This window comes from Heptranchias perlo, chromosome 7, assembly GCF_035084215.1.
Source record: "Heptranchias perlo isolate sHepPer1 chromosome 7, sHepPer1.hap1, whole genome shotgun sequence".
NCBI lineage: Eukaryota > Metazoa > Chordata > Chondrichthyes > Hexanchiformes > Hexanchidae > Heptranchias > Heptranchias perlo.
This window is the reverse complement of record NC_090331.1, coordinates 34,149,168-34,166,994: the sequence shown is the minus strand read 5'-3', so window position 1 is coordinate 34,166,994 and position 17,827 is coordinate 34,149,168. Positions and strand designations below refer to the sequence as shown.

The window sequence follows — 17,827 nt, the reverse complement described above, 5'->3', positions numbered from 1 at the left end:
TTATGCATGGGATGCGGGTGCCGCTGGCAAGGCCAGCACTTAATGCCCATCCCTAATTGCCCTCGAGAAGGTGGTGGTGAGCCGCCTTCTTGAACCGCTGCAGTCCATGTGGTGAAGGTTCTCCCACAGTGCTGTTAGGTAGGGAGTTCCAGGATTTTGACCCAGCGACGATATATTTTCAAGTCAGGATGGTGTGTGACTTGGAGGGGAACGTGCAGGTGGTGGTGTTCCCATGCACCTGCTGTCCTTATCCTTCCAAGTGGTAGAGGTCGCGGGTTTGGGAGGTGTTGACGAAGAAGCCGTGGCGAGTTGCTGCAGTGCATCCTGTAGATAGTACACACTGCAGCCACAGTGCGCCGGTGGTGGAGTGAATGAATGTTTAAGGTGGTGGATGGGGTGCTGATCAAGCGGGCTGCTTTGACCTGGATGGTGTCGAGCTTCTTGAGTGTTGTTGGAGCTGCACTCATCCAGGCAAGTGGAGAGTATTCCATCACACTCCTGACTTGTGCCTTGTAGATGGTGGAAAGGCTTTGGGGGAGTCAGGAGGTGAGTCACTCGCCACAGAAAACTCAGCCTCTGACCTGCTCTTGTAGCCACAGTATTTATGTGACTGGTCCAGTTTAGTTTCTGGTCAATGGTGACCCCCAGGATGTTGATGGTGGGGGATTCAGCAATGGTAATGCCGTTGAATGTCAAGGGGAGGTGGTTAGATTCTCTCTTGTAGGAGATGGTCATTGCCTGGCACTTGTCTGGTGCGAATGTTACTTGCTACTTATCAGCCCAAGCCTGGATGTTGTCCAGGTCTTGCTGCATGTGCAGATTTGAAAGTTGTTCCATGAATTCTGATTAGTGAAAATTACAAGATATAAATTAAATAGGAAAAAGTCAATGTATTGGGAGAGGAATACTTTCAGTGGAATGACTGCACCGAATGATGGATACATTCATCACCCAATTATCGGATACTTTCCCCACCTTCCACACAAATATATAACCCCTTTTAAAAAATTTTTTTTTTACCATAATAAACATGTTGCATTCACTTGGGCTCAATACAATCCAAAACACCCCAAAATTAAAAAAAAGTGTTCTGGACTTTAAACAAAAAACTTGTTTCAGATAAACTTTTGACATTCATTTTCTAGGACATAAACACGTGAATTTATACACAATTTAGAAATGAAACATTCTTCTGACCGGCTGTGGAATATATTTCAACTGAAATTTTTATTTAATTTTAACTTCTGACTACAGAGAATATTAGAGGGATACTGTAGGCTGGTTAATTTTGAGGCCTTTGTGGATTTTATGAACAGCTGCAATTCCACTATGTGCCTGCTGATGGCACTGCTGGGCTTGGCAGACAATAGCACTGAAGCCTGTCATAACTGGGAAATTAATGAGCTACTTCATATGACAATAAAATGGAAGGGAGATGAGAAGAAGCAAAAGTGATAATTGATCATCATGAAGAAGCAGTTAGTTAATGGATTTTAACAGTCTCTATGAGAAGATGATGAAGATAGAGAGGATGAAAGAGGGGCAGGGGTGTGGCAATATTGGTTAAAGAAACAATTACAGCAGTGAGGAGGGACAATATGTTAGAAGGATCATCAAATGAGGCCATATGGGTTGAGCTAAAGAACAAAAAAGGGGCAAGCACACTGCTGGGAGCATACTATAGACCCCCAAACAGTCAGAGGGAGATATAAGAGCAAATATGTAGGTAAATTTCTGATAAGTGCAAAGTACAAGTAGTTGGGGATTTCAATTACCCTAATATTAACTGGGGTAGAATCAGTGTAAAAGGTATAAAGGGCACAGAATTCTTAAAATGCATTCAGGAGAACTTTTTTAGCCAGTACGTAGCAAGCCCAACAAGCGAGGAGGCAGTTCTGGACTTAGTTTTAGGGAATGAAGCTGGGCAGATGGAAGGAGTATCAGCGGGTGGGCATTTCGGTGGTAGTGATCATAATTCAGTTAGATTTAGAGTAGTTATGGAAAAGGACAAAGATAGAACAGGAATAAAAGTTCTAAATTGGGAAAAGGCCAATTTTACTAAGTTGAGAAGTGATTTAGCAAAAGTGGACTGGGAACAGCTACTTGAAGGTAAATCAGTGTCAGAACAGTGGGAGGCATTCAAGGAGGAGATAGTGAGGGTTCAGAGCAAATATGTTCCCTCAAAGAAAAAGGGTGGCACTCCCAAATCTAGAGCACCCCGGATGACAAGGAGCATACAGAGTAGGATAAGGCAAAAAAAGGAAGCTTATGTTAGATACCGAGAGCTCAATACTGCAGAAAGCCTTGAGGAGTATAGAAAGTGCAGGGGTGAGATTAAAAAAGGAAATTAGGAAAGCAAAGAGGGCATGAAAGAATATTGGCAAGTAAAATCAAGGAAAACCCAAAGATATTTTATAAATACATTAAGAGCAAGAGGATAACTAAGGAAAGAGTAAGGCCTATTAGAGACCAAAAAGGTAACGTGTATGGAGGCGGAAGATGTGGGTATGGTTCTTAATGAATACTTTGCGTCTGTCTTCACAAAAGAGGGGGACGATGCAGACATTGTAGTTAAGGAGGAGTGTGAAATAATGGATGGGCTAAACATAGTGAGGGAGGAAATATTATGGGGATTAGCATCTTTGAAAGTAGATAAAATGCCAGGCTCAGATGAAATGTATCCCAGGCTGCTAAGAGAAGCAAGGGAAGAAATAGTGGAGGCTGTGACCATCATTTTCCAATCCTCTCTGGCTACAAGCATGGTGCCGACAGACTGCTAACGTTGTACCGTTGTTTAAAAAGGGAGAAAGGGATAGACCGAGTAATCACAGGTCAGTCAGCCTAACCTCGGTGGTGGGCAAATTATTGGAAACAATTCTGAGGGACAGTATTAGTCATCATTTAGAAATTGTAAACAATTTTACAACACCAAGTTATAGTCCAACAAATTTATTTTAAATTCCACAAGCTTTCGGAGGCTTCCTCCTTCCTCAGGTGGTGTGGAACAATTGTCAACCCCAGTCCATCACCGGCATCTCCACATCATCATTTAGAAAGGCACAGATTAATCAAGGACAGCCAGCGTGGATTTGTTAAGGGAAGGTCATGTCTGTCTAACTTGATTGAATTTATTGAGGAGGCAACAAGGAGGGTTGATGAGGGTAACACGTTTGATGTAGTCTATATGGATTTTAGCAAGGCTTTTGACAAGGTCCCACATGGCAGATTGGTCGGAAAAGAAAAGCCCATGGGATCCCAGGGAAAGTGGCAAGTTGGATCCAAAACTGGCTCAGTGGCAGGAAGCAAAGGGTAATGGTTGATGGGTGTTTTTGTGACTGGAAAGCAGTTTCCCGTGGGGTTCCGCAGGGCTCAGTACTTGGTCCCTCGCCTTTTGTGGTATATATCAATGATTTAGACTTAAATGCAGGGGACATGATTAAGAAGTTTGCAGATGATACAAAAATTGGCCGTGTGGTTGATAGTGAGGAGGAAAGTTGTAGACTGCAGGAAGATATCAATGCACTGGTCAGGTGGATTGAAAAGTGGCAAATGGAATTCAATATGGAGAAGTGTGAGGTAATGCATTTGGGGAGGGCAAACAAGGCAAGGGAATACACAATAAATGGGAGGATAGTGAGAGGTGTAGAGGAACCTTGGAGTGCATGTCCACAGATCACTGAAGGTAGTCGTCATTGAGGACAGTAGATAAGGTGGTTAAGGCGGCATACGGGATACTTTCCTTTATTAGCCGAGGCATAGAATATAAGAACAGGGAGGTTATGCTGGAACTGTATAAAACACTAGTTAGGCCACAGCTTGAGTACAGTGTACAGTTCTAGTCACATTACAGGAAAGATGTGATTGCACTAGAGAGGGTACGAGGATGTTGCCAGGACTGGAGAATTTTAGCCATGAGGAAAGATTGGATAGGCTGGTGTTGTTTTCTTTGGAACAGAGGAGACTGCGCGGAGATTAAATTGAGGTGTGTAAAAAATTATGAGGGGCCTACAGTGGATAGGAAGGACCTAGTTCCCTTAGCAGAGGGGTCAATAACCAGGGGGTATAGATTTAAAGTAATTGTTAGGATTAGAAGGGAGCTGAGGAAAAAAAAAATTCACACAGAGGGAGGTAGCTGTCTGGAACTCACTGCCTGGAAGGGTGGTAGAGGCAGAAACCCTCATCGCGTTTAAAAGGTGCTTAGATGTGCACTTGAAGTGTCATAACCTACGAGGCTACGGACCAAGAGCTGGAAAGTGGAATTATGCTGGAGGCCTCTTTTTCGGCTGGCACAGACACGATGGGCCGAATGGCCTCCTTCTGTGCCGTAAATTTCTATGGAGGAAAAGAACCTACAAAATGGTGAGAAATAGCTGAATGATAAACATAGGTCAACTCAGTCAGCCTGTAAACAGATATTAGAAAGAAAGACAAAAAGGGGGCCAAAATACATGGATGGAAGAAACAGACAGGAAAATAGCAGGACAAAAGCAAAATACTGTGGATGCTGGAAATCTGAAATAAAAACAGAAAATGCTCGAAAACACTTAGCAGGTCAGGCAGCATCTGTGGAGAGAGAAACAAAGTTAGCGTTTCAGGTCGATGACCTTTCATCAGGAAAATGGAGGAGACAACCAAGGTGCTAAAGTCAATGTTCAAACCAAACAGAAAATGAGATACTGTTCCTTAAGTATGTGTTGAACTTGGATGGAACACAATTAGGAATGGCAGGGAGATGAGGTGGCAAGCTACAGGGAGATCAGAATCTCGTTAATGGATAGAACACAGATTACATAGAATGTACAGCATAGAAACAGGCCATTCCGCCCAACTGATCCATGCTGATGTTTATGCTCCACACGAGTCTCCTCCCTCTTCATCTAACCCTATCAGCATAACCTTCTATTCCTTTCTCCCTCATGTGTTTATCTAGCTCCCCCTTAAATGCACCTATACTATTTGCCTCAACTACTGCGTGTGGCAGCGAGTTCCATATTCTAACCGCTCTCTGGGTAAAGAGGTTTTTCCTAAATTTCCTATTCGATTTATTAGTGACTATCTTATATTGATGGCCCCTAGTTCTGGTCTCCTCCGCAAGTGGAAACATCTTCTCTACATCTACCCTATGAAAACCTTTCATAATCTTAAAGACCTCCACCAGGTCACCCCTCAGCCTTCTCTTTTCTAGTGAAAAGAGCCCCAGCCTGTTCAATCTTTCCCAATAGGTATAACCTCTCAGTTCTGATATCATCCTCGTATATCTTTTTTGCACCTTCTCCAGTGCCTCTATCGATTTTATATTAAGTACTGTGCACAGTTTTGGTGTACGTGAGTGTGGCCTAACCAAGGTTCTATCTACTATCCATTAAGAATCTTGTAAATGGATAGTAGAGATGCTTACTAAAGCGTTCTGTCCAGTGTAGAGAAGGCTGCACAATGAACAGTGAAGAAATACAAATAAATTGCCGTCTCAAATGGAAGACGTGTTAGGGTTCTGTCCAATGACCTGTGGGGGCATAAATGGACAGATGTTGCATTGACTAGTTGCTTTGGAAAGTGCCAGATGATGATTGAAGCGTATCCCAAAAGGAACTGTCCCTCCAGACAGTTTTAGGAGACGTTCACAGGAAGGGAGAAGCAGCAAGACAACGTTTTTGAGAGAATGTTCCAAAGAGCAAAGGCGTATATAGTTGGCCTATGAAAGTGGAGCAGATGACCAGGTTATGGGCGGTAATCAAGAGTCAGAAGCAGAGAATTAGCTCCACCGAGGTAGAGTGGAGTGAGACCACGGAGCCTAGTATGAACAACTCCTCCAACAACAAATCTGCCTCTTCTCGAGAGATCACAGAGCTGCATCAGCAGAGGCTTGGACCATTTCTCTCTGCTGACACAAATCTGCTCATCGCTTTCAACTGCTTTGATAAGTTAACTGTGGGAAAACATTGCGTTTTGAACTACAGGCATTGTAGTATGTTAAATATAACCCCAGTAACTTCTGACAAACTTTGTCATGTGTGCATTTGTTTCATCAATAGCCCAACATGTAAATGTAGGCAAAAACAATACTGAAAAAAACGCATTCATCTCACCTGTTCAAGGCCGTCTACAGTTGCAGTTTCTTTATCGTCATCAACACCCACATACAAAGGTTCCTTCTTCAGTGAGATTTTGGCCAAATCTTCCACTTTACGAGTTTGTGTAGCAGAGAAAAGCATTGTCTGCCGCCGCCCTATAAAGGTTACAGACAGTTACTTAGGATGTATTTCCTTCTGTTTAAGAGAGAGTCACTTTCTAGGGCATATTTTTCTTCAATTGCTAATATTAGTGAAAAAGTTGTTTTTTTTGCCATCTGTCAACAAAGAAAAATGTACCCCCAGTATTAAATTACAACCAATGTTCATGCCTGAGAAAGAGTTATGAAGGTCAGAGCTAAACAAACTTAAGATAGTTCAGAAGTTTACTCGCAAACTGTTAAGCATCCAAAAATATTTGCTGTTAGTTGCTGCTGAGGGATTGGAGAAAAAAAAGCTCTTTTAATACTGCATTTGTGCCCCTCCATTCCTTTTCCTTTCTGCAGTAACTTTTGACCTGTGGCAGCTTGCTGTATTAACTTTGCGTAGCCTCTAGTTTTTCTGCCTTAATTTTCTACAACTTTTTAGGCCATGAAGGCAGATACAACTAATTCTTAAATTGGGAAATTAAAAAACTACAAACTAGGGAAGAGAAAGAGATGTGATTTTGAAAGGTACATGCGGGAATGCCAGGTGAAAACAGTCAAGCTTGGTTTGATGACTTCTGTGCTGGTATAACTTGCTTGCATTCACCATCAAGGCTCACACATGAAGAATGTCCACTAAATCAGGGTACTGGATGACTGCTGTTACTGGCAAGGTATCAATGCATTCAGGAGAGGAGGCAAGAGAACTGGGACAAGACAAAGGACAAAATGACAAACACACTGAATTTTCAGGCAAGGCATGAGAAAACAGAACGGACAGAAAAGAATCCATACAAATGCCTTAAAGACATTGGCACATCCCAACTCCAGGCCAAGTGAGTCTTTTAGTGTAAAGAAAAAAATACAGCATACCACTATTTTTAAGAAGCAGCAGCCAACTACCACAGCATGCCCTATTTAAAGAATGCTAATTAGTGCAGTATAATTAAGGGGAAAAGTACTTGGTCCAGGCTCATAGTATTCTTTCTTTGAATATTTAAAAATCCAAATAAGTTAATATATATTTGCTTAAAACAGATCAGGGATTTTCATGGAACAAGCTAGATTCTAATGTGACGACAGATCAGGTTTGCAAAAGATCTTAGATTACGTGAACATAGTTTGTCTAAGATTGTAAATGTAGTCATGGAATGTTGTTTTAAATTATCCTGACTAGAAAGGTAAAAATCAATTTGAAATGGAAAATATTTAGTATTGTATTTTTGGGATCTTGAAAAAACCCCATTTATCATGGTGAAAATGAAGATCAAGAATATTTTTAAAATATATTGCACCCATCTTTCCTATACAGTATAAACAAAATGACTGGATTAACATACTTGGCAGAAGTCTGATGATTTGTTTCAATTCCTCTTCAAATCCCACTTCTAGGATACGGTCCGCTTCATCTATTACCAGACACTGCAGGTTCTTGTACATAAACCCTGGTGTGTTCTGCCAATAAAAGAAGTTTCTTAGCAAAATAAGGTCATACATTCAGTCTCAATACATCCAAATATTCCATCTCAATACATCCAAATATTCCATGCTCTCCATGTCTCAAGTGGAAGATTTTTCAATCTCATTATCTGAATATCTTTAATGAATTTTTCAAAAATACATACAACTAGGTACATCACACAGATAAGAAATCAGGCACTTAGAGGAAAAAAGGACATCTAAGGCAAACACTGCAAATCCACTGTGTGCGAGGCAAAGTTGGGAAGAAATGTTCTGCTCAATGACAATGGAATTAATGTGATTTGAAAACATCAAGATTATAAGTTCTAGGTCTAGGTCAATGCTTCCAACCCACAGAAGACACAGCCAAGAAAAACAATTAGCAGAAAGGAATGTTATATAAAAACAAGTACACGGGCAAAGGAATAAAGGAAGTAAGAGAGGATAAGTTCAAGATATTGTCTACAACAGAGATGAAATAACCAGGACCACAGGCTCATTCCTTTTAAGCCCAAGCGTAGACACCTAACATCAGTCACAAGGACTCTTGCTGATTGTAGTACTTCAAATAGGGAGATCACAATTACATGAATTTAACCTGGTTCAAAGCAGAGAGCATAAACTATACTCAGACCAGCTTATTCTCCTGAGCATTTGAATCCTAACAGACCATTTTAGTAGCACCTTTTAGCACCACATGAACAGCCAATGCTTTCTAAAGTCCTACGGCAGGTCAATTAGATGGTCAACAAAATCCTACTAACAGTTGTAAAAAACACTGGAATGGTGTAGGTTTAATGGCCAATCCTGTCAAGATCTTGACCTCTTAAAACCGCCCAAAGTGGTTGAATTATAGACGCGTCCAAAATTATGAGATTGCTGGGTCCCAGCAGCCTCATCGATATCTCTCAAGCCTAAGAGAGTTCTGATTATGCACCAATCATGGTGTATAGTAAATGTCATGTAAGACATTCATCCACCTGTCCCTCAGCCAATTATTAAAAGTTCACGCTGCTGTATAAATGTCTTCCCATTCCTCATTTAAAGAGATTTCCCCAGATCTGCCCTTCTAGACCATTCATACATGACTAGCACACCGAACCAATTAAAATAAGTCAAAATAAAAAGCCTACAGGAATTCCAACATTGCCAACAGCCAGGAGACACAATCCAAGGCCCCAGCATGAATAAAAATGTCAGAACTGAAGAAAGTGATAGCAGTCACCACCTTCCAGGGCAGCAACAGACATCACAGCCAGATTCCTTCTCCACAAATTTTTCAAGGACTTCAACTCATCATTTATTCAATTCATCCCCAACATATGGATATTTTCCCCATGGAAAAATATCAGGGAGTATCTTGAAGAGGTACTCCCATAGGAAATTAAGAACAAAAGTCTGCTGGAAAAGGGGAAAATGACAAATAGTCTCCAGGTCTGTAGATCTGTCCACAAAAGTATTTGAGACTGCAAAAGTCCAGACACTGCATTATTAGAAAGGAAAAGATTACAGGTAAGAAAGATCCATCCTCATCCAAGGTTTCTATTGGTCGGTAAAAGTAATTATAACCCAAGTTATGTTTGGAAAAGAACACATGCTGAATGGAACTCATTCTTTGCAGTAGCTACCCAGGTCCAGGAACTTCTGGACAGAGTTTGAGTGCATTGTTCTGGATACTGTAAAGGGTTTAGAAATACAACATTTACATTTTGAAATACAAAAACATCACAGACTACGAACATCCCAGGTTCAGTGCCCAGACTGTGCTAAACCAGCTGATCTCAGCCAGGGCAGCTGTTGAAGCACTACAAATTCCAGCAGCACCTTTCAACTAGAAAAGTAATTTCTACTGGAAGTACGTGCCTGAATGGGGATGGATCAGGCTTGGCTGCAATGCCCACATGATGGAATAACATTCTGACATTCCTATGTCAAGGCTTATACACTGGGCAAGGTGCTAGAGGGCGACCAGCACCCGTGGAACTGCACCACATTAGGAGCCAATGCCTTCAGAAGGGAGAAAATTAAGCGAAATATAAATTCAGAAATGAGTATTCAGTTCGAAGAATACTGTAAAGAATAATGTTGTATAGTACTTCATAAGCGTCAGCTTTGGGTCAGTGGTAACACTCATCTGAGACAGAAGACTGTGGGTTCAAGCTCCACTCCAGAGACTTGAGCACATCATCTAGGCTGACACATCAATGCAATACTGTTAGAGGGGTCATCTTTCGGATGAGACATTAAACTGTGGCCCCATATCCCTCTCAGGTGGATATAAAAGATTCCATGACACTATTCAAGGAAGAGTAGGGGAGTTCTCCTGGTCAACATTTATCTCTCAACCATCACTAAAACAGATTTCCTGATCCTCACCATTCTACTTTACAGGTCATTCTAGAAAATACATCATTGGCTGTGAAGCGCTTTGGGGTATCCTGAGGTCATGAAGGGTGCTATCTAAATCCAAGTTCTTTCTTATATATGTTTATTCAGAGTTCAAGTGATAAATGCATAATACCTGCATATGATCCAGAAGTCTGCCTGGAGTTGCTATTACAATGTTGATTCCATTTGCCAATTTTTGTGCTTCTGCAGTTCTGTTGCTGCCTCCCATGAGCAAACCATAAGTGTGAACATGGTGTGCCATTAGTTCTTTCAGAACACCGTATGTCTGCATGGCTAATTCTCGAGTTGGTGAAAGAACGAGGACGCCCGTCCCTAAGGAAACAAGTGTATTTTCCATTTCAGAACAAAATCTCAGCTTAACTTTACAAACAATATTTACCTATTTCTGTTTCAAAATTAGGATGACTTTATATGGAAGAAAAAAAGATATATTTGGGGGTGGAGGAAAGGAGGCAGAAATCATCTCAAAAGCAGCTCAATAAGGATACTTTCTATAGTATTACACATTTTAATAGATTTTTCCAAGAAAATACATTTATACGGCTTGAAATTAAGGTTAACCAGAGAGACAATTACTCTACACTCATAACTTCATAAATTCTCAAACAATTTTAACCACTGATCCAATGAGTTTTAAAACTACAATAACATGTTACTTGCTTAAGAATTAAACACGTTCTATTTGAATAATTAAAATTTTGTTTACCGTTTCTAGGCATGAACTTAAGTTTGTAGATCAGTTCAATGGCAGGAATTAGGAATGCCAATGTTTTCCCACTGCCTGTCTTAGCAGCAGCCAGAATATCCCTAAAAAATAGGGAAAGGAGGATTTAATTTTACAGCCTCGGCTCTAGTTATTCTTCCTCACTTTTATCACTGCCTACACGAAAGCATCTTACAATTTTACATCCATTGACAGGGAACGGTTTATAGGCTCAAATACTGTGAACAAACACGACAACTCCTGAAAAAGGATATTATTTATTCTAAACACGTTTTCAAAGTTACTGAGCCTTCAACTCAGATTATCTTTGACTGCATCAACAATTTGCATTTATATAGCACCTTTAAATGTAGAAAAATGACCCAAAGTGCTTCACAGAAAGGTAATAAAAAACTGACACCAAGCCAAAGAAGGATGAGATATTAGGAGGTGGATGACCAAAAGCTTGATCAAAGAGGTGGGTTTTAAAGAGGCTCAAAAGGAGCAGAGGGAGGTCGAGGGGCAAAGGAGTTTAGGGAGAGAATTCCAGCGTTTGGGGCCCGAGAAACTAAAGGCATAGCCGCCAATGATGGGGTAGAGAGGGAGGGGCACGCAAGAGGTCAGAGGAACAGAGTTTTGGGTGGGTAGTGGGTTGTTGGGCTGGAGGAAATTCAGAGATACAGAGGGATAAAGCTATGAAGGGATTTAAATACAAGAGAATTTTAAATTTGAGGCACTGGGGGACTGGAAGCCAATGTAGGTCAGTGAATACAGGGGTGATGGGTGAGCGAGAGTTGTTGGGGATAGGGTATGGCCAGCAGAGTTTTAACAGCTGAAGTTTATAGAGGGTGGAGGATAGGAGGCAGACCAGGAGAGCATTGAAATAGTCAAGTCTGGTGTGACAAAAGCATAGATGAAGGTTTCAGTAGCAGATGGGCAGAGACTGGCAATGTTACAGAGGTGGAAGTCTTTGTGATGGTGAGGATATGGGGTTGGAAGCTCCACTCAGGGTCAAGTAGGCTGCCGAGGTTGCAAACAGTCTGCTTCAGTCTGAGACAGTGGCCAGGGAAGGGAATAAAACTGTTGGCTATGCTACTGAGATTGGAGCAGGAACCAAATATGATGACTTCAGTCTTCCCAGATGTTTAGATGTAGGAAATTGCAGCTCAAAGACTGGATGTTGGTCAAGCAGTCTGACAGCAAAGAGGTAGTGGAGGAGTCTAGTGTGGTGGAGAGGTAGAGCTGGGCGTCATCAGCAGAAGTTGAACCTATGTCTGCGGATGTTGCCACCAAGGGGCAACATGTTGATGACCAAGAGAGAGCCATGGATAGATCCTTGGGGACCTCCGGAGTAACACTGCAAGGACAACAGTTTCTACATCTCAACAAAACCAAAATACTGTGGATGCTGGAAATCAAACAAAAACAGAAAATGCTGGAAATACTCTGTAAGCCAGGCAGCATGTGGGGAAAGAAGCATAGTTAACATTTCAGGTCGATGACCTTTCGTCAGAGTTCTGTTAACTCTATTTCTTTCTCCACAGATGCTGCCTGACTTGCTGAGTATTTCCAGCATTTTCAGTTTCTACATGTCCGTTTTCTATGAAAGAGGAAAGCTCGACAGAGAGGTCTATCCTATTTTACCTCTGATGTTTTATGAGTCGTCCAGACTAACTTGCTCATCAGGCTGACAAAACAGCATATTGTGACAGGGGGATAAAGTACAACACAAAGGATACGTTTTAAATCAGCACACAAATAATGTTGAGGAATGTACTAAATATGATCAACACAACTTACCTGCCCTCCAGCAAAGGTCGGATACTTTTCTGTTGAATTTGCGTCATATGAGTAAAGCTCATGTCAGCAATGCCTTTTAATGTATTCTCACTAACCATGTCAGCCAAGGAAGAAAAAGCAGTGTCTTCAAAAGCTCCTGAACGCAAAGAATATGAAATTAGCTAAAAGGTATCACCTGAAGGGCCAGCTACACGTCACTCCCCTTTAGAATCAAATTTTGTTGAAAAATTTCACAAAACATAAATCACCCCAACACATGTTAAAAATGTAGAAATGTTGTTGACAGTGATGTATTAAAAAACTGCAGCTTCTTTAAATATCCTCACACGAGGGACCGACTGCAACTGCCAATATACCAGGCAAGTAACTATCATGCAACAAATATATTCTTCTACAATCTTGCACATAAGTAGGCTCATTTGTTTTCATTCACAACCTATGTATTTTTCAAATATAACATTTGCTAGCTATTGTACAGATATGACAATACAGTCATTATGCAGCATTCTAACAAATTAAACTTATGGACCTGACAAAGGATACTGATGACTTCACCTTATTAGTGTCTTATAATCCTCCCTTTTTTTCTCACATGTATTAGAGGCACCAATTTCCTGAACTGCCCAGCATCATGCAACTTTAAGATACTATATTTTCTCCAGCACAATGACACGAGAAGTTTTTCCATTTATAATGCAAGAACTTGATGGTTACTTTTCTTTAAAATTGAGCACTTCTGAAGAAAATAACCACTTTACATGGTATGACAAAAGTATATGCAAGTATAATGAAACCTACTTAAATAACTGTTTATTCCAGATAAAAGCATGCATTGATCCAGGCTGTGTATTTAACTGTTTCGCTCCACCTCCTAACAGAAGTGCTCCAATGAAACAGAACACGCAGACCAGTGTTGAGGAGGTAGAGCAAATTACCTGACTTGAATTGGTTTAACACTTTGGCAAAGTGAAAGAGAAACAAAATAATATGCATCTCAGATGTCAAGTTAATAGAGCTTGAATAACTTAAGCAAGTTTAAAGAGGCAGTAGTCATTTTTTAAATTTCGAATTTAACATGGTCAATATTTAAAAAAGGATGGCAGCTGAGAGGAGCCGAGCCGAGCGGAGGGAGCGTCCGATAAAAGGCGGGATTTCAGAGCGCTGAGAACAGCTGAGAGGAGCCAAGCCGAGCGGAGGGAGCGTCCGATAAAAGGCGGGATTTCAGAGCGCTGAGAACAGCTGAGAGGAGCCGAGCCGAGCGGAGGGAGCGTCCGATAAAAGGCGGGATTTCAGAGCGCTGAGAACAGCTGAGAGGAGCCGAGCCGAGCGGAGGGAGCGTCCGATAAAAGGCGGGATTTCAGAGCGCTGAGAACAGCTAAGAGGAGCCGAGCCGAGCGGAGGGAGCGTCCGATAAAAGGCGGGATTTCAGAGCGCTGAGAACAGCTGAGAGGAGCCGAGCCGAGCGGAGGGAGCGTCCGATAAAAGGCGGGATTTAAGAGCGCTGAGAACAGCTGAGAGGAGCCGAGCCGAGCGGAGGGAGCGTCCGATAAAAGGCGGGATTTCAGAGCGCTGAGAACAGCTGAGAGGAGCCGAGCCGAGCGGAGGGAGCGTCCGATAAAAGGCGGGATTTCAGAGCGCTGAGAACAGCTGAGAGGAGCCGAGCCGAGCGGAGGGAGCGTCCGATAAAAGGCGGGATTTCAGAGCGCTGAGAACAGCTGAGAGGAGCCGAGCCGAGCGGAGGGAGCGTCCGATAAAAGGCGGGATTTCAGAGCGCTGAGAACAGCTGAGAAGAGCCGAGCGGAGCTGCGACCGAGTTCGAAGTGACGTCAGGAATCAGATCGGGACGCGACACAGGGGAGGCACCTGATTGGTGAGTAGGTTCAGGTGAGTATTTCTCCTTATCTACAGTAACTGAAGTAAAAGGAAAGGGAAGGTCTGCTGGTCTTATAGGAAGTAGCGTTTATTTTTTAGTGAATCAAGGTCCCTAGTGTAGTTAACATTCTCTAAATTGAGAACAATTTAAAGGAGTAAACTCCTTAAAGGGAGTGGTAAGTAGTTTTTCTTTCCTTTTTTTTTCTCTTGACATTGTAGTTGTTCTTAAGCTAATTTAAGGGTTAAGTCATGGCAGGAGATCCCAGCGCCGTGTCATGTTCCTCTTGTGGGATGTGGGAATTCAGGGCTCCTTCCTGTATCCCTGATTCCTTCACCTGCGGGAAGTGTGTCCAGCTGCAGCTATTGTTTGACCGCTTGACGGCTCTGGAGCTGCGGATGGACTCACTTTGGAGCATCCGCGATGCTGAGAAAGTCGTGGATAGCACATTCAGTGAGTTGGTCACACCGCAGATAAAAATTACTGAGGGAGATAGTGAATGGGTGACCAACAGACAGAGGAAGAGTAGGAAGGCAGTGCAGGGGTCCCCTGCGGTCATCTCCCTCCAAAACAGGTATACCGTTTTGGATACTGTTGGCGGAGATGGCTCACCAGGGGAAGGTGGCAGTGGCCAGGTTCATGGCACCGTGGCTGGCTCTGCTGCACAGGAGGGCAGGAAAAAGAGTGGCAGAGCTATAGTGATAGGGGACTCGATTGTAAGGGGAATAGACAGGCGTTTCTGCGGACGCAACCGAGACTCCAGGATGGTATGTTGCCTCCCTGGTGCAAGGGTCAAGGATGTCTCGGAGCGGCTGCAGGACATTCTGGAGGGGGAGGGTGAACAGCCAGTTGTCGTGGTGCATATAGGCACCAACGATATAGGTAAAAAACAGGATGAGGTCCTACAAGCTGAATTTAGGGAGTTAGGAGTTAAACTAAAGAGTAGGACCTCAAAGGTAGTAATCTCAGGATTGCTACCAGTGCCACGGGCAAGTCAGAGTAGGAATGACAGGATAGCTAAGATGAATACGTGGCTTGAGAGATGGTGCAAGAGGGAGGGATTCAAATTCCTGGGCCATTGGAACCGGTTCTGGGGGAGGTGGGACCAGTACAAATTGGACGGTCTGCATCTGGGCAGGACTGGAACCAATGTCCTAGGGGGAGTGTTTGCCAGTGCTGTTGGGGAGGGTTTAAACTAATGTGGCAGGGGGATGGGAACCGATGCAGGAAGTCAGTGGGAAATAAAGTGGTGACAGAAACAAAAGGCAGTAAGGGAGAGTGTACAGAACATGACCGGACAGATGGTCTGAGAAAGCAGGGCAAAGACCAAGGGAAGACTAGATTAAACTGCATTTATTTCAATGCAAGAAGTCTGATGGGCAAGGCAGATGAACTCAGGGCATGGATGGGTACATGGGACTGGGATGTTATAGCTATTACTGAAACATGGCTAAGGGAGGGGCAGGACTGGCAGCTCAATGTTCCAGGGTACAGATGCTATAGGAAAGATAGAGCAGGAGGTAAGAGAGGAGGGGGAGTTGCGTTCTTGATTAGGGAGAACATCACGGCAGTAGTGAGAGGGGATATATCCGAGGGTTCGCCCACTGAGTCCATATGGGTAGAACTGAAAAATAAGAAGGGAGAGATCACTTTGATAGGATTGTACTACAGACCCCCAAATAGTCAACGGGAAATTGAGGAGCAAATATGTAAGGAGATTACAGACAGCTGCAAGAAAAATAGGGTGGTAATAGTAGGGGACTTTAAACTTTCCCAACATTGACTGGGACAGCCATAGCATTAGGGGCTTGGATGGAGAGAAATTTGTTGAGTGTATTCAGGAGGAATTTCTCATTCAGTATGTGGATGGCCCGACTAGAGAGGGGGCAAAACTTGACCTCCTCTTGGGAAATAAGGAAGGGCAGGTGACAGAAGTGTTAGTGAGGGATCACTTTGGGACCAGTGATCATAATTCCATTAGTTTTAAGATAGCTATGGAGAAGGATAGGTCTGGCCCAAAAGTTAAAATTCTAAATTGGGGAAAGGCCAATTTTGATGGTATTAGACAGGAACTTTCAGAAGTTGATTGGGAGAGTCTGTTGGCAGGCAAAGGGACGTCTGGTAAGTGGGAGGCTTTCAAAAGTGTGTTAACCAGGGTTCAGTGTAAGCACATTCCTTATAAAGTGAAGGGCAAGGCTGGTAGAAGTAGGGAACCTTGGATGACTCGGGAGATTGAGGCACTAGTCAAAAATAAGAAGGAGGCATATGACATGCATAGGCAGCTGGGATCAAGTGGATCCCTTGAAGAGTATAGAGATTGCCGGAGTAGAGTTAAGAGAGAAATCAGGAGGGCAAAAAGGGGATATGAGATTGCTTTGGCAGATCAGGCAAAGGTGAATCCAAAGAGCTTCTACAAATACATAAAGGGCAAAAGGGTAACTAGGGAGAGAGTAGGGCCTCTTAAGGATCAACAAGGTCATCTATGTGCGGAACCACAAGAGATGGGTGAGATCCTGAATGAATATTTCACATCGGTATTTACGGTTGAGAAAAGCATGGATGTTAGGGAACTTGGGGAAATAAATAGTGATGTCTTGAGGAGTGTACATATTACAGAGAGGGAGGTGCTGGAAGTCTTAACGCGCATCAAGGTAGATAAATCTCCGGGACCTGATGAAATGTATCCCAGGACGTTATGGGAGGTTAGGGAGGAAATTGCGGGTCCCCTAGCAGAGATATTTGAATCATCCACCGCTACAGGTGAGGTGCCTGAAGATTGGAGGGTAGCAAATGTTGTGCCTTTGTTTAAGAAGGGCGGCAGGGAAAAGCCTGGGAACTACAGACCAGTGAGCCTGACATCTGTAGTGGGTAAGTTGTTAGAGGGTATTCTGAGGGACAGAATCTACAGGCATTTGGAGAGGCAGGGACTAATTAGGAACAGTCAGCATGGTTTTGTGAGAGGAAAATCATGTCTCACGAATTTGATTGAGTTTTTTGAAGGGGTAACCAAGAAGATAGATGAGGGCTGTGCAGTAGACGTGGTCTACATGGACTTCAGCAAAGCATTTGACAAGGTACCGCATGGTAGGTTGTTACATAAGGTTAAATCTCATGGGATCCAAGGTGAGGTAGCCAATTGGATACAAAATTGGCTTGACGACAGAAGACAGAGGGTGGTTGTCGAGGGTTGTTTTTCAAACTGGATGCCTGTGTCCAGCGGTGTGCCTCAGGGATCGGTGCTGGGTCCGCTGTTATTTGTTATTTATATTAATGATTTGGATGAGAATTTAGGAGGCATGGTTAGTAAGTTTGCAGATGACACCAAGATTGGTGGCATTGTGGACAGTGAAGAAGGTTATCTAGGATTGCA

At 42.9% G+C, this 17,827-nt stretch overlaps 1 protein-coding gene and 1 long non-coding RNA gene across 10 annotated transcripts in view; one reads left to right on the top strand and one right to left on the bottom strand.

Annotated features, from left to right (window-relative positions):
- Positions 1-17,827, top strand: part of LOC137323601 (uncharacterized) — a 138,782-nt gene that overhangs the window by 27,778 nt on the left and 93,177 nt on the right. The window lies entirely within an intron of this gene.
- Positions 1-17,827, bottom strand: part of ddx18 (DEAD (Asp-Glu-Ala-Asp) box polypeptide 18) — a 44,697-nt gene that overhangs the window by 21,017 nt on the left and 5,853 nt on the right. The window contains exons 4-8 of the mRNA XM_067987273.1: positions 12,588-12,723; positions 10,791-10,891; positions 10,197-10,396; positions 7,555-7,669; positions 6,087-6,226 (exon numbers count right to left, since the gene is read on the bottom strand). Coding sequence (XP_067843374.1) covers positions 6,087-6,226; positions 7,555-7,669; positions 10,197-10,396; positions 10,791-10,891; positions 12,588-12,723 — 692 coding nt within the window. The remainder of the gene's footprint in view (positions 1-6,086; positions 6,227-7,554; positions 7,670-10,196; positions 10,397-10,790; positions 10,892-12,587; positions 12,724-17,827) is intronic.